The 15,290-nt window shown below is 54.2% G+C and overlaps 1 protein-coding gene across 11 annotated transcripts; it reads right to left on the bottom strand.

Moving 5' to 3' along the window:
• Nucleotides 1–3,895: 3,895 nt before the first annotated feature.
• Nucleotides 3,896–13,488, bottom strand: NMRK2 (nicotinamide riboside kinase 2). 11 transcript variants are annotated; one of them, XM_077979563.1, is made up of 8 exons: nt 13,292–13,401; nt 12,760–12,999; nt 8,179–8,269; nt 7,548–7,611; nt 7,037–7,193; nt 5,846–5,917; nt 4,729–4,835; nt 3,896–4,230 (listed from the first exon to the last, which is right to left on the bottom strand). In XM_077979563.1, the coding sequence occupies exons 2-8, from the start codon at nt 12,783–12,785 to the stop codon at nt 4,040–4,042; spliced, it is 708 nt and encodes a 235-aa protein (XP_077835689.1). In that variant the 5' UTR covers nt 12,786–12,999; nt 13,292–13,401; the 3' UTR covers nt 3,896–4,039. The 11 variants fall into 11 exon arrangements, with proteins under 11 accessions (XP_077835689.1, XP_077835690.1, XP_077835698.1 ...); XM_077979564.1 differs by having other exon boundaries at nt 7,548–7,596; XM_077979572.1 differs by lacking the exon at nt 4,729–4,835 and having other exon boundaries at nt 7,548–7,596; nt 12,760–12,966; nt 13,296–13,488.
• Nucleotides 13,489–15,290: the final 1,802 nt, after the last annotated feature.

The following is a 15,290-nucleotide window of genomic DNA, read 5'->3' as shown; positions in this document are numbered from 1 at the left end:
ATTTTATTTTACTTTTTAAATTTAATTTTTTGTGTGTGTGTGTGAGATGGAATCTCACTCTGTCACCCAGGCTGGAGTGCAGTGGTGCGATCTCGGCTCACTGCAACTTCTGCCTCCCAGGTTCAAGCGATTCTCCTGCCTCAGCCTCCCAAGTAGCTGGAATTACAGGTGCCCCCACCACACCCGGCTAATTTTTGTATTTTTAGCAGAGATGGGGTTTCCCCATGTTGGCCAGGCTGATCTCAAACTCCTGACCTCAAGCGATCTGGCCGCCTCAGTCTCCCAAAGTGCTGAGATTACAGGCATGAGCTGCTGTGCCCGGCCAAGAATAAAATTTTAAATTAAAAAAAGAAACAGGGTCTCACTATGTTGCTTAGTCTGGTCTCAAACTCCTGGGCTCAAGCGATCCTCCTGCCTTGGCTTCTCGAAGTGCTGGGATTATAGGCATGAGCCACTGCTCTGGCCCCCCAATTTTTTTTTTTTAAAGTAGAGACAGGGTCTTGCTATGTTGTCCAGGCTGACCTCAAACTCCTTGGTCCCTCCTGTCTCAGCCTCCCAAAGTTCTGGGATGCACAGGTGTGAGCGACTACGCCCAGCCTGCCTCCTTGCTTGTTTGCTTTCTCTCTGTCTCTCTTTTCTCTCTCTCTTTCCCTCTTTCTCTCTCTCTCTCTCTCTCTCTTGTTTTGAGATGGAGTCTTGCTCTGTTGCCCAGGCTGGAGTGCAATGGCACGATCTCAGGTCACTGCAACCTTTACTTCCCGGGTTCAAGCAATTCTCCTGCTTCAGCCTCTAGAGTAGCTGGGACTATAGGCGTGCCACCACCATGCCCGGCTAATTTTTTTTTTTTTTTTTTTTTTTTGAGACGGAGTCTCGCTCTGTCACCCAGGCTGGAGTGCAGTGGTGTGATCTCAGCTCACTGCAAGCTCTGCCTCCTGGGTTCACGCCATTCTCCCGCCTCAACCTCCCAAGTAGCTGGGACTACAGGCGCTCGCCACCTCGCCTGGCTAGTTTTTTGTATTTTTAGTAGAGATGGGGTTTCACCGTGTTAGCCAGGATAGTCTCGATCTCCTGACCTTGTGATCCGCCCGTCTCGGCCTCCCAAAGTGCTGGGATTACAGGCTTGAGCCACCGCGCCCGGCCTAATTTTTATATTTTTAGTAGAGATGGGGTTTCGCCATGTTGGCCAGGCCGGTCCATGGACACTTGAGTTGCCTCTGCATTTTGGCTGCTGTGAGTCATGCTCCCATGAACGTGGCTGTGCAAGGACCTCTTTGGGTCCCTGCTGTGAGTTCCTTGGGGCCTTGCCCAGGAGCAGGATTGCTGGTCCCTACGGTAATTCCAGGTTTTGTTTTTTTTTTTTTTTTTTGAGACGGAGTCTCGCTCTGTCACCCAGGCTGGAGTGCAGTGGCCGGATCTCAGCTCACTGCAAGCTCCGCCTCCCGGGTTTACGCCATTCTCCTGCCTCAGCCTCCCGAGTGGCTGGGACTACAGGCGCCGCCACCGCGCCCGGCTAATTTTTTTTGTATTTTTTAGTAGAGACGGGGTTTCACCGTGTTAGCCAGGATGGTCTGAATCTCCTGACCTCATGATCCACCCGTCTCAGCCTCCCAAAGTGCTGGGATTACAGGCTTGAGCCACCGCGCCCAGCCTTTTTTTTTTTTTTTTGAGGTGGAGTTTCACTCTTGTTGCCCAGGCTGGAGGGCAGTGGCGCAATCTCCGCTCACCACAACCTCCGCCTGCCGGGTTCAAGCGATTCTCCTGCCTCAGCCTCCCAAGTAGCTGGGATGACAGGCATGTGCCACTACGCCTGGCTAATTTTGTGTTTTTAGTAAAGATGGAGTTTCTCCATGTTGGCCAGGCTGGCCTCGAACTCCTGACCTCAGGTGATTCACCTGCCTCGGCCTCCCAAAGTGCTGGGATTACAGGCATGAGTCACCGGGCCCCGCCTATAATTCCATGTTTAATTCTGAGAAATGGCCAGACTGTTTCTCCCCATGCTCACCGTGTTCCATTTCCCACTGCAGAGCACAAGGGTTTTGCTCTCTCCACATCCTCGCCAACCCTTATCATCTTCCGTTTTTCAGTTGGTTACCTTGGTTACCCTATGGCTGCTGTTCCCCTTCTTGTTTTTTTTTTTTTTTTGTTGTTGTTGTTGTTGGGTTTTTTTGTTGTTGTTTTTTGTTTTTTTGTTTTTCGAGATAGGGTCTTGCCCTGTTGCCCAGCCTGGAGTGCACTCATGCAATCGTAACTCATTGCAGCATCGAATTCCTGGGCTCAAGGGATCCTCACACCTCAGCCTCCCAAGTATCTGGTACTACAGACGTGTGCCATCATGCCTGGCTAATTTTTTGCAGAAACAGGGTCTCACAGCTGGGCATGGTGGCTCATGCCTGTAATCCCAGCACTTTGGGAGGCCTAGGCGGGTGAATCACCTAAAATCAGGAGTTCGAGACCAGCCTGGTCAACATGGCGAAATCCCGTCTTTACTAAAAATAAAAAAATTAGCTGGGCATGGTGGTGCATGCCTATGATCTCAGCTGCTTGGGAGGCTGAGGCAGGAGAATCGCTTGAACCTGGGAAGTGGAGCTTGCAGTGAGCCGAGATCGTGGCACTTCACTCTAGCCTGGGCGACAGAGCGAGACTCCGTCTCAAAAATAAATAAATAAATAAAAACAAAAACAGAAACGGGGTCTCAGTATGTTGCCCAGGCTGGTTTCAAACTCCTGGGCTCAAGCAATCCACCTGCCTCGGCCTCCCAAAGTGCTGGGATTACGGGCATGAGCTACCACGCCCGGCTAATATTTTATCATTTTTTGTAGAGACGGGGGTCTCACTATGTTGCCCAGGCTGGTCTGGAACTCCAGGGCTCAATTGATCCTCCCACCTCAACCTCCCAGAGTGCTGGGATTACAGGCATGAACCTTTCTTTTTTTTAAACAATAATGCCCAAGGTGTCTGGGCTGCCAGGCAGGGCTTCTGCTGTCCTGGAGCCACCTTTCTCTCTTACATCTCTGTCCTGTCCTGGACTATTTTGGGCGCAGTGACTGGCAGATCATCCTTACCACACTCCGTGCTTATGGTGAAGGACAAGCCTTGGCAAGCCACCTCTTCCACGTCATCCTCTCATTCCATGTCCACTCCTGCCTCCCCTCCAGCACACAGACCTCAGACCTTCCCTGTGGCCCTGGACTCGACCTGCCGTACACCACACTGTTCAGCACACGTTTTGCACAGAGGGGCAGATAGTAAATATTTTTGGCTTCGCAGGCTTTGCAGACAGACCTCCTCTGTCCGGGTGACTCAACGTGCTATTGTAGTACTAAAGCAGCCACAGGGCTGACACATGCAAATGGCAGGGGCCAGGTGCCAATAAAACTTTATTTATAGACATTGAGAAAAAAATTTTTTTTGAGACAGGGTCTCGCTTTGTCACCTAGGCTGGAGTGCAGTGGCCCGATCATAGCTCACTGCAGCCTCAACCTCTTGGGCTGAAGCAGTCCTCCTGTCTCAGCCTCCTGTGTAGCTGGGGCTACACAGGTGTACCACCATGTCCAGCTAATTTTTAATTTTTTTTCTGAGACAGCTCTCGCTCTGTTACCCAGGCTGCAGTGCAGTTGTGCAATTTTGGCTCACTGCAAGCTCTGTCTCCTGGGTTCAAGCGATTCTCCTGCCTTGGCCTCCCAAGTAGCTGGGATTACAGGCATGCGCCACTATGCCTGGCTGATTTTTATATTTTCAGTAGTGACAGGGTTTCGCCCTTTTGGCCAGGCTGGTCTCGAACTCCTGACCTCAGGTAATCTGCCCCCTTCGGCCACCCAAAGTGCTGGGATTACAGGCATGAATCACCGCACCTGGCCTGACAGGATCTTAAACAGAACACAGTAGACACCAACAGTTAGAAAAACAGGACCCAGTTTAATATTTAAGCTGCAGCGAGGTTACAGAGGCACCTTGGGGCTCAGTCCCTGAGCTCTGGGACACCCAACTGGGAGTGGGGCCTCCATTCTCCAACGTACAGACCTCCCGCTTAGGGAAACAGTCACACAATGTCCGGCTGGGACGCCGCAGGCCTGGCTGTTCTGTGGCCGCATCCGCGTCCGGGTCCCTGTGGCCTGGCTGGGCAAGCCGAGGAGGGGGCTGATTCCTGGGAGCGGTTCAGCAGCGAGTTCTGAATATCTTCCAGGACTTCACGGAAGAGCTCCTCTCGGGACTTCGTGCCGTCTAGGTAGACTGAAATCAGAAAGGCCGCGGTCAGGGCCGCCAGGAGGAAGGGGGCCAGAGCACAGGAGGAGGAGTGGACAGTTGGGTCGGGAGCAAGGAGACCTGCAGAGTCGGGCTGCTGGAGTCGGTTTCCTGGACCAACAGCAAGAAGGGACCGGGCGCGGCGGCTTACACCTGTAATCCTAGCACTTTGGGAGGCCAAGGCAGGCAGATCACAAGGTCAGGGGTTCAAGACCAGCCTGGCCAAAACGGCGAAACCCCATGTCTACTAAAAATACAAAAATTAGCTGGGCGTGGTGGCGCACACCTGTAATCCCAGCTATGTGGGAGGCTGAGGCAGGAGAATGGCTTGAACCCGGGAGGCAAGGTTGCAGTGAGCCAAGATCGCGCCACTGCACTCCAGCCTGGGTGACGGAGCGAGACCCTGTCTTGGAAAAAAAAAAGATGGAGAGGGACTGGGCTCAGGGTCCTCCCCAGGGCAAGGCCTGGTCATGCTCAGGGGCTTACCCACTTCCACACCGTTGGCCTCCATCTCCTGCCTATACTTCTGGTACATGGGCCACACGTGGCCGTCGAAGAGGCCGGGGGGATCAGGGACGGTGTAGTTGCGGGTACTGCAGAGGGAGAAGGCAAGGATGGCTTAGAGCACAGAAGGGTGATGCCAAGAATATATCCCCGGGGTGGGGGGGACCTGAAAGCTGTCACAGTCAGGGACAGAACCTCTGAGCAAGGGGACCCTCGGTCAGAAGTCCTGGGCTGCAGGCTCCAACCTCCAGCATGTTCCCCCTACAGGCCCAGGAAATGCTCTGGACAGGGTTGGGGTGGGCCGTGCTATTCAGGCCTCGGGCTCTGGGCGCCTGGCACAGAGCTCTAGCCAGCTAAGTGCCCGGTGCCTGTGGCTTTGGGATGTGGCCTGTGTCCAGTGGTGTTTTCTTCTTTTTTGTTTTTTTTGAGACAGAGTCTCATTCTGTTGCCCAGGCTGGAGTGCAGTAGCCCGATCTTGGCTCACTGCAACCTCCGCCTCGTGGGTTCAAGCCATTCTCTTGCCTCAGCCTCCCGAGTAGGTGGGATTACAGGCACCCGCCAATATGCCGGGCTAATTTTTAAATTTTTAGTAGAGACGGGGTTTCACTATGTTGGCCAGGCTGGTCTCGAACTCCTGACTTCAGGTGATCCGCCCACCTCGGCCTCCCAAAGTGCTGGGATTACAGGCGTGAGCCATCGTGCCTGGCCGCCCCCCTTTTTTTTTTTTGAGACAGAGTCTCCCTCTGCTACCCAGGCTGAAGTGCAGTGACCCAATCTCAGCTCTGCCTCCCAGGTTCAAGCGATTCTCCTGCCTCAGCCTCCCAAGTCTCCCAAGTAGCTGGGATTACAGGTGTGTGCTACCACGCCCAGCTAATTTTTGTATTTTTAGTAGAGATAGGGTTTCACCATGTTGGCCAGGCTGGTCTCGAACCCCTGACCTCAGGTGATCCGCCAGCCTCGGCCTCCGGAAGTGCTGAGATTACAGCCTGGAGCTACCGCGCCTGGCCCCTAGTGGCATTTTCTAAGTTACTGCTGGTCCCACCTGGGAATTCAAGACAGGGCCCTCGGGAGCCCACCACACCCCAGACACCAAGTGCACCTTCTCCTCCACTTGCACTCTTCATACGGGACGGTCAGGAAGTACCGGCGGCTGTACAAGTCCACCAGGGGCCTGGGAGGGGCGGGGGAGACACGGTCAGCACCTGTGAGCTTTCCTTCAACTGCGGTCAAAATATCCAGCCCCCTAGCCTTGGCTCTCAGAGGGTGGCGAGGGCAAGGGGTGGTCTGGGCCAGTGAGTTTAGGGGTCAGGGAGGGAAGCTGAATTGACCAACATCCCTGCAGCTGCCCCCCACAAAATTGAATCATGCCTCTTCTCCAACTTGGACGGGCACACAGAGACAGAATGTCTTGCTCAGGGCCACACAGTGAGGCTGGAGGGCGCAGCCTAGGTTACTGGTCTGCCCGAGAAGGCTGAGGTTCCAGAAGAAAGACTCAGTTTCCCCAAGAAGGGTGGCTGTTTACCGCAGACTTGAGTTTTTTAATTTAACTTTGTTTTTGAGACGGAGTCTCTCTCTGTCGCCCAGGCTGGAGTGCAGTGGCGCTGTCTCAGCTCACTGCAACCTCCACCTCCCAGGTTCAAGCGATTCTCTTGCCTCAGCCTCCTAGGTAGCTGGGATTACAGGTGCCCGCCACCACGCCCAGCTAATTTTTTGTATTTGTAGTAGAGACGGGGTTTCACCATGTTGACCAGGCTGGTCTAGAACTCCTGACCTCAGGTGATCGATCCACCTTGGCCTCCCAAAGTGCTGGCATTACAGGCGTGAGCCACCACGCCAGGCTCCAGGCTTGGGTTGATCCCAGCTGTGCCCCCAACTCCTGACTTCTCATGGTGGCTCTGCTCCTGGGTCTCCTGCCTATTAAAATCGAGATGTGAGCCAGGCGTGGTGGCTCACGCCTGTAATCCCGGTACTTTTGGAGGCCGGGGCGGGTGGATGGCTTGAGGTCAGGAGTTTGAGAACAGCCTGGTCCAACAGGGTGAAACCCCATCTCTACTAAAAATACAAAAATTAGCCAGGTGTGGTGGCGCAGGCCTGTAATCCCAGATACTTGGGAGGCTGAGGCAGGAAAATTGCTTGGACTGGGAGGTGGAGGTTGCAGTGAGCCAAGATCTCACCACTGCACTCCAGCCTGGGCAACAAGAGCAAAACTCTGTTTCAAACAAACAAACAAGAGATGGCTATACCCGCCCAAGGAGGGCCATGCCTGGGGCCAGAGCCTGCAGACGCTCACTTGTAGCTGTAGAGCAGGAAGCCTTCCAGGAGGAGGATGTGGGTGTCCGAGGCCTCTGGCTGGACGCTGACTCCGTGGGCACGGGCGAACTTCTGTGGGCTGCTCAGCCAGGCCTGCACGGTGTCCAGCATGGCCTCCATGTCCAGGGACTCCAGCACTGGGGACAGGGGAGCTGGCATTGCAGGAGGGCGGACCCCGGGGGACAATGGAGGGGGAGCAGGCATTGCGGGAGGGCGGACCCCAGGGGACAGTGGACAGGAGCAGGCATTGCGGGAGGGCGGACCCCGGGGGACAGTGGACGGGAGCAGGCATTGCGGGAGGGCGGACCCCGGGGGACAGTGGACCGGAGCAGGCATTGCGGGAGGGCGGACCCCGGGGGACAGTGGACGGGAGCAGGCATTGCGGGAGGGCGGACCCCGGGGGACAGTGGACGGGAGCAGGCATTGCGGGAGGGCGGACCCCGGGAGACAGTGGGGCTTGGAGGTGATGCAGGGGCTGCCATTGTCCTTACCGTCCCACTGTTTGAAGCCGTCTTCCCCAACTGCTATTTGGTCTTGGGGCTGAAACAGAGGAGCCTGAATCTCAGGCCCAGTGCCCAGTCCTGGCTAACCCCTGCCCTGGGTGATGGAGTCTTACGGGGTCCCTCGCTGGAGCTGCTGCTGACAGGGTCCGAGGTCCCTGAGGGGTGGGGGCTCTGGCTGACCCTCAGATTCTCCCCAGACCATCAATCACCTCATTAGCCCTCACCCCCACCCACGCAGCGAGCTGGGCTCAGAGTCCATTTTGCAGATGGGAAAGGGGAAGTGGGGAGGGATAAAGGGTGTTAGCCCAGAAAGCCACAGCCGGCTGGTCCTGTTGAGGAATGGTGATTTTCCCGTCCGTCTAATCGGGGTCCCCACTGTAGGGATGTCCAGTGGGAATGGGCTGGGTACGAAACAGGTGCTCAGGAAATGGGAACACGACACCCATCCCTAGCTCTCCTGGCCCAGTTTATCCCAGAGACCCCGGGAGGGGTCAGGCAGGGAGCAGAGCCGGTGCCCAGCCCACATGGGCACTGGGCAGCGGAGGGCGGGGCTGGCCGGGGCCTGGCTGCCCGCCCTGTGTCCCCTCCCGGCTCCACCTCCCTGGGCGAGGGCGGGCACCTTGAAGAAGTCATCCTGGTGGATCACGCAGCAGTTGGGCAGGGCTCTGAGCAGGCTGTTGGTCAGCGTGGTCTTGCCGCCGTTGGTCATGCTGGGGAGAGATCGTGTGCGTGAGACTGCCTGGGCACCCCCTAGAAGGTCAGGGTGCTCAGAAAGGGGCCTGAGGTATAGCCTGGGCTCCCCGGGGCCTGTCCAAGTCTCAGGGTCTTCCTGCAAATGAGCTCCCAGGATTTCTCTTTATCTTTTTTTTTTTTTTGAGACCATGTCTCGCTCTGTTGCCCAGGCCGGAGTACAGTGGTGTGATCTCAGCTCATTGCAACCTCCGCCTCCCAGGTTCAAGCGATTCTCTTGCCTCAGCCTCCCAAGTAGCTGGGACTGCAGGTGCACGTTGCCACACCCGGCTAATTTTTGTATTTTTAGCAGAGACGGGGTTTCTTTCTTTCTTTTTTTTTTCCCTGAGACGGAGTCTTACTCTGTTGCCAAGGCCGGAGTACAGTGGTATGATCTCGGCTCACTGCAACCTCTGTCTCCTAGGTTCAAGCAATTATTTTGCCTCAGCCTCCCAAGTAGCTGGGATTACAGGCGTGTACCACCACACCCAGCTAATTTTTGTGTTTTTAGTAGAGACGGGGTTTTGTCATGTTGGCCAGGCTAGTCTCGAACTCCTAACCTCAGGTGATCTGCCCGCCTTGGCCTCCCAAAGTGTTGGAATTACAGGTGTGAGCCACCGCACCCGGCAAGATGGGGTTTCACTATGTTGGCCAGGCTGGTCTCGAACTCCCGACCTCAGGAGATCCGGCATCCTCAGCCTCCCAAAGTGCTGGGATTATAGGCATGAGCCACCATGCCTGGCAATTTTTCTTTTTTTTCTTTTTCTATTTTTTTTTTAGAGACAGAGTTTCACTCTGTTGTCCAGGCTGGAGTGCAGTGGCACCATTGTAGCTCACTGCAGCCTTGAACTCCTGGGCTCAGGTGATCCTCCCATCTCAGCCTCCCTAGTAGCTGGGACTACAGGCGCCTGCCACCACACCTGGGGAATTTTTTATTCTTTGTGGAGATGGGGTCTCGCCATGTTGCCCAGGCTGGTCTCAAACTCCTGGGCTCAAGTGATCCTCCCACCTCTGCCTCCCAAAGTGCTGGGATTATAGGTGTGAGCCACCACACCCAGTCCTAGGATTAGACTTAAATATAAAACACAAAACTGTAAAACTGTAGTGAAGACAGAACATTTGTGTTCACGGAGGCTTTCTGGGCAAAGAAAAGAGGCAGAAAGCACAAACACACAAACGCTAATGTACACAGACGTGGTGTGCACCCAGAATATTCTATGTCCTCCTCTGATGTGTGGGCTCATGTCATCCTTACCAAAACACAGGAGGTGGGACCATTCACCTATTTTTTTTTTTTTTGAGTCAGCGTCTCACTGTGTTATCCAGGCTGGAGTGCAATGATGCGATCTCAGCTCACTGCAACTTCTGCCTCCTGGGTTCAAGAGAGTCTCCTGCTTCAGCCTCCCAAGTGGCTGGGATTGCAGGCATCCGCCACCACACCCAGCTAATTTTTGTGTTTTTAGTAGAGATGGGGTTTTGCCATGTCGGCCAGCCTGGTCTCGAACTCCTAACCTCAGATGATCCACCCGCCTTGGCCTCCCAAAGTGCTGAGATTACAGGTGTGAACCACTGGGCCCAGCCCACCTATCTTTACAGATAAGGAAACTGAGGTCCATGCCTGATTTTGTCTCAGCAGGGCTTAAAAAAAAAATAAAACAGCACAGTGGCTTACGCCTCTAATGCCAGCACTTTGGGAGGCCAAGGCAGGAGGATCGCTTGAGCTCAGGACTAGGCTGGGCAACATAGTAAGACCCCATCTTTACAAAAAATTAAAAACTAGCCAGTTGTGGTGGTGCATGCCTATAGTCCTAGCTACTCCAGAGGTTAAGATGGGAGGATCGCCTGAGCCTGGGAGTTCGAGGCTGCAGTGAGCTGTGATCACCCCACTGTAGTCCAGCCTGGGTGAGAGTGAAACCCTGTCTTTAAATAAATAAACAAATAACATAAACAATTTTAGGAAGGTGCGGTGGGTCATGCCTGTAATCTCAGCACTTTGGGAGGCCGAGGCAGGCAGATTACCTGACGTCAGGAGTTCGAGATCAGCCTGGCCAACCTGGTGAAGCCCCGTCTTTGGTAAAAATACAAAAATTAGCTGGGTGTGGTGGTGGGCACCTGTAATCCAAGCTACTAGGGAGGCTGAGGCAGGAGAATCACTTGAACTTGGGAGTCGGAGGTTGCAGTGAGCTGATACTGTGCCACTCTACTCCAACCTGGGTGACAGAGCAAGATTTTGTCTCAAAAAAAAAAAAAAAAAGGAAAAGAAAAAGAAAAATGCCTGATGTTGGTCAGGTGTGGTGACTCCTGCCTGTAATCCTAGAACTTCGGGAGGCTGAGGCAGGATGATTGCTTGAGCCCAGGAGTTTGAAACCAGCCTGGGCAACATAGCAAGACCCTGTCTCTACAAAAAATTAAAAAATTAGTTAGGCATAGTGGTGTTCACCTGTAGTCCCAGTTGTACAGGAGGCTGAGGCTGGAGGATTACTTGATCCCAGGAGTTTCAGACCAGCCTGGGTAACATAGTGAGACTCCCATCTCTATTATAAAATTTAAAAACCAATTTTTAAAATGTAAGCCCCCAGGTATTAATAATTTTTTTTTTTTTTTTTTGAGACGGAGTCTCACTCTGTCGCCCAGGCTGGAGTGCAGTGGCCAGATCTCAGCTCACTGCAAGCTCCGCCTCCCGGGTTCACGCCATTCTCCTGCCTCAGCCACCCGAGTAGCTGGGACTACAGGCGCCCCCCACCACGCCCGGCTAATTTTTTGTATTTTTAGAAGAGACGGGGTTTCACCGCGTTAGCCAGGATGGTCTCGAGGTATTAATAATTTTTTAAATAAAAATTAATAAAAAGAAAGTGCTTCACATGAATCCAAGTTAACTTGTGCCCCGGGTGGGCTGTGACATTTGCATTTAATTTTGCTGAGTGCAAAATGAAAATTCAAGGCCTCTTATTTGAAAAATATTAGGGGGCCGGGCGCGGTGGCTCACGCCTGTAATCCCAGCACTTTGGGAGGCCGAGACGGGCGGATCACGAGGTCAGGAGATCGAGACCATCCTGGCTAGCACGGTGAAACCCCATCTCTACTAAAAAATACAAAAAACTAGCCGGGCGAGGTGGCGGGCGCCTGTAGTCCCAGCTACTCGGGAGGCTGAGGCAGGAGAATGGCATAAACCTGGGAGGCGGAGCTTGCAGTGAGCTGAGATCCGGCCACTGCACTCTAGCCTGGGCGACAGAGCGAGACTCCGTCTCAAAAAAAAAAAAAAAGAAAAATATTAGGGGCTGGGCACAGTGGCTCATGCCTGTAATCCCAGCACTTTGGGAGGCCAAGAGGGTTGGATCACTTGAGGTCAGGAGTTTGAGACCAGCCTGGCCAACATGGTGAAACCCCATCTCTACTAAAAACACAAAATTTAGACAGGTGTGTGGTGAACGCCTGTAATCCCAGCTACTCGGGAGGCTGAGGCAGGAGAATCGCTTGAACCCGGGAGGCGGAGGTTGCAGTGAGCCGAGATCACGCCACTGCACTCCAGCCTGGGCGAACAGAGCGAGACTCTGTCTCAAACAACAGCAGCAACAACCACCCCCCCACCAAAAAAAAAAAAAAAACCACTCCAAAAGCAAAAAATAGGAAATTCAAGAGGGAGGCCGGCCAGCATCAGACCAAGCTCCAGTCCCTTCCAAGGCGGGGGTATGAGCACCACAAAACCAGCCCTGCAGGTTACAGAGCGTTTTAATCTCCTCTAGCCTGAGGTCACCTGAGAGAGGCTCCAAAGGCACAGTCATGTGGAATGACGCTTTGAGGACCCCGCCCCACCTGGCTGCGTGTCAGTCCCCGATTTAGCCAGGACAGCCCCGAGGCCGGAGCAGGGTTCACCGGAGCTTTAGTTGATTTTCTATTCCTACCGATTTTTTTTGAGACGCAGTCTCACTCTGTCGCCCAGGCTGGAGCGAAGTGGCATTATCTCGCCTCACTGCAACCTCCATCTCCCGGATTCAAGCAATTCTCTCACCTCAGCCTCCCCAGTAACTGGGATTACAGGCATGCACCACCGTGCCCGGCTAAGTTTTGTATTTGTAGTAGAGATGGGGTTTCACCATGTTGGCCAGGCTGTTCTCAAATTCCTGACCTCAGGTGATCCACCCACCTCAGCCTCCCAAAGTGCTAGGATTCCAGGCCTGAGCCACCGTGCCTGGTCTTTTTTTTTTTTTTTTTTTCCATGCTGAGTATAATTGGAAGGTGGCGGGAATCATTTCCATTTAAAAAACGAAATACGGGGCTCAGTATTTCTGAGCCTCCCCACTGGGGACACCGAGACCCCCCGAGCAGAAAATCCTCCCTGCACTCAGACCTCAGGCGGGGAGTCGGCGACCTCAGGCGCCGGGCATCCCTCCATTCATTCCCGGGCCTCCCCCTCTGCGCGCACAGGGGGCTCTGCTCCGCAGGGCCGCCCGCCAGGTTCCCCGGCGCTCACCCTCCGATGCCCACGATGAGCTTCATGCCGGCGCGGAAGGGCGGCGGGGACGACTTCCAAAGCAGCCCGGGCAGGGCGCGACCACGCAGTGCGCTCCGGAGCGCGTCCCGGCTTCATTGAGAAAACCGGGGGCCTTTATAGGTCTCGGCAACCTGGAGGCCGCCCTGGGGGAGGTGGCCCGTGGGGGTGGGGCGGAGGCGCCGGCACCTGTTCCCGCCGCCGAATGGAAATAGCTTCAGGCTGCCTTTTGCCTAAATTAGTCACGAGCTGGCCGGGCAGGGGGCTGCCTCTTCCCTCCTCCCACCTCCCTGCCCTCTCTCCACTCCCTCCTCCCCTCCCCTCCTCTCCCCTCCCCTCCCCTTCTTCCTCCCTCCTCCCTCCTCTGCACCTCCACCCCCTTCCCTCCTCCTGGCCAGAGCTCAGATGAGCAACCCCACACTTTTCTCTCCCTAAAAATATCCCACTCTGTGTGTCCTGTGGCCTGACCCTGACATTAAGACTGGTTCTCCGGGCGTCAAGGAAGCGAACTCACCCACCCCCGCTCGCACAGCAGCCCTAGAAGCCGGGGCCCTGTGGGGAGCCTCCTTTTCCAACAAGGTCAAGGCCAAGGTGGGCTTCAGATCCTTAGCAGTGAATCACGAGATAGCCTTGCCCTGGTGACCGGGGGCGGGGGGGTGCTCAGCCACAAGATATCAGCGTGACACCAGGCACCATTCATCCAGCACCTGCCGTGTGGCTGGAGTCCTTTGACTGGGGGCCGGCGGGGCGGGGAGGGGGGTAATGGGGAGGAATGACATTCTGTCGCTCCTCTCTTCTACTGGTAAAGGGAAAAAGCATTCTCTTATTTAATGTTTTAATTTTTTTTTTTTTTTTTTTAAATTTGAGATGGGGCCGGGCGCCTGTAATCCCAGCACTTTGGGAGGCCGAGGCGGGCAGATCACGAGGTCAGGAGTTCGAGACCAGCCTGGCCAACATGGTGAAACCCCGTTTCTACTAAAAATACAAAAAAAATTAGGCCGTGCACAGTGACTCACGCCTGTAATCCCAGCACTTTGGGAGGCCAAGGCAGGCGGATCACGAGGTCAGGCGATCGAGACCATCCTGGCTAACATGGTGAAACCCCGTCTCTACTAAAAATACAAAAAATTAGCCGGGTGTGGTGGCGGGCGCTTGTAGTACCAGCTACTTGAGAGGCTGAGGCAGGAGAATGTTGTGAACCCGGATGGCGGAGCTTGCAGTGAGCCGAGATCACGCCACTGCACTCCAGTCTGGGCGATAGAGCGAGACTCCGTCTCAAAAAAAAAAAAATAAATAAAATAAATAAAAAATAAAAAAATAAATTTGAGATGGAGTTTTGTCCTGTCATCCAGGCTGGAGTGCAGTTGTGCCATCTCGGTTCACTGTAACCTCTGCCTCCCGGGTTCAAACGATTCTCCTGCCTCAACCTCCCGAGTAGCTAGGATTATAGGCATGCACCACCACACCCAGATAATTTTTGTATTTTTAGTAGAGACAGGGTTTCACCATGTTGGCCAGGCTGATCTTGAACTCTTGACCTCAGTTGATCCACCTGCCTCAGGCCTCCCAAAGTGCTGGGATTACAGGTGTGAACCACCACGCCCGGCCAACATTTTTTAATTTTTTAATTTTTTTTTTTTTTGAGATGGAGTCTTGGTCTGTCGCCCAGGCTGGGGTGCAGTGGCACAATCTCAGCTCACTGCAACCTCCACCTCCTGGGTTCACGCCATTCTCCTCCCTCAGCCTCCCGAGTAGCTGGGACTATAGGCGCTCACTACTACGCCCGGCTAATTTTTTGTATTCTTTAGTAGAGATGGGGTTTCACTGTGTTAGCCAGGCTGGTCTCGATCTCCTGACCTCAGTTGATCCGCCTGCCTCAGGCCTCCCAAAGTGCTGGGATTGCAGGTGTGAGCCACCACGTCCGGCCTACATTTTTTAATTTTTTGAGACAGGGTCTCACTCTGTGGCCCAAGCTGGAGTGTGGTGATGTGATCACGGCTCACTGCAGCCTCAACCTCTCAGACTGGAGCGATCTTTCTGCTTCAGCCTCCCGAGCAGCTGAGACGACTGGTTCGCACCACCACACCTAACTTTTTAATTTTTTGTAGAGATGGGGTCTTGCTGTGTTGCCCAGGTTGGTCTTGAACTCCTGGCCTCAAGTGATGATTCCTCCGCCTCGGCCTCCCAAAGTGCTGGGATTATAGGCATGGGATGCCTCTCCCAGCCAGAAAATAATTTTTCTGATGCTTCTTTTTTTTTTTTTTTTTTTTTTGAGACAGAGTCTTGCTCTGTCGCCCAGGCTGAAGTGCAGTGGTGCGATCTCGGCTCACTGCAAGCTCCTCCTCCCAGGTTCACTACATTCTCCTGCCTCAGCCTCCCGAGTAGCTGGGACTACAGCCGCCCGCCACCACGCCCAGCTAATTTTTTTTGTATTTTTAGTAGAGACGGGGTTTCACTGTGTTAGCCAGGATGGTCTCGATCTCCTGACCTCATGATCTGCCCGTCTCAGCCTC

This window comes from Macaca mulatta, chromosome 19 (assembly GCF_049350105.2).
Source record: "Macaca mulatta isolate MMU2019108-1 chromosome 19, T2T-MMU8v2.0, whole genome shotgun sequence".
NCBI lineage: Eukaryota > Metazoa > Chordata > Mammalia > Primates > Cercopithecidae > Macaca > Macaca mulatta.
Note: the sequence above shows the minus strand (reverse complement) of the source record. Positions and strands in the feature narration are given on the sequence as shown.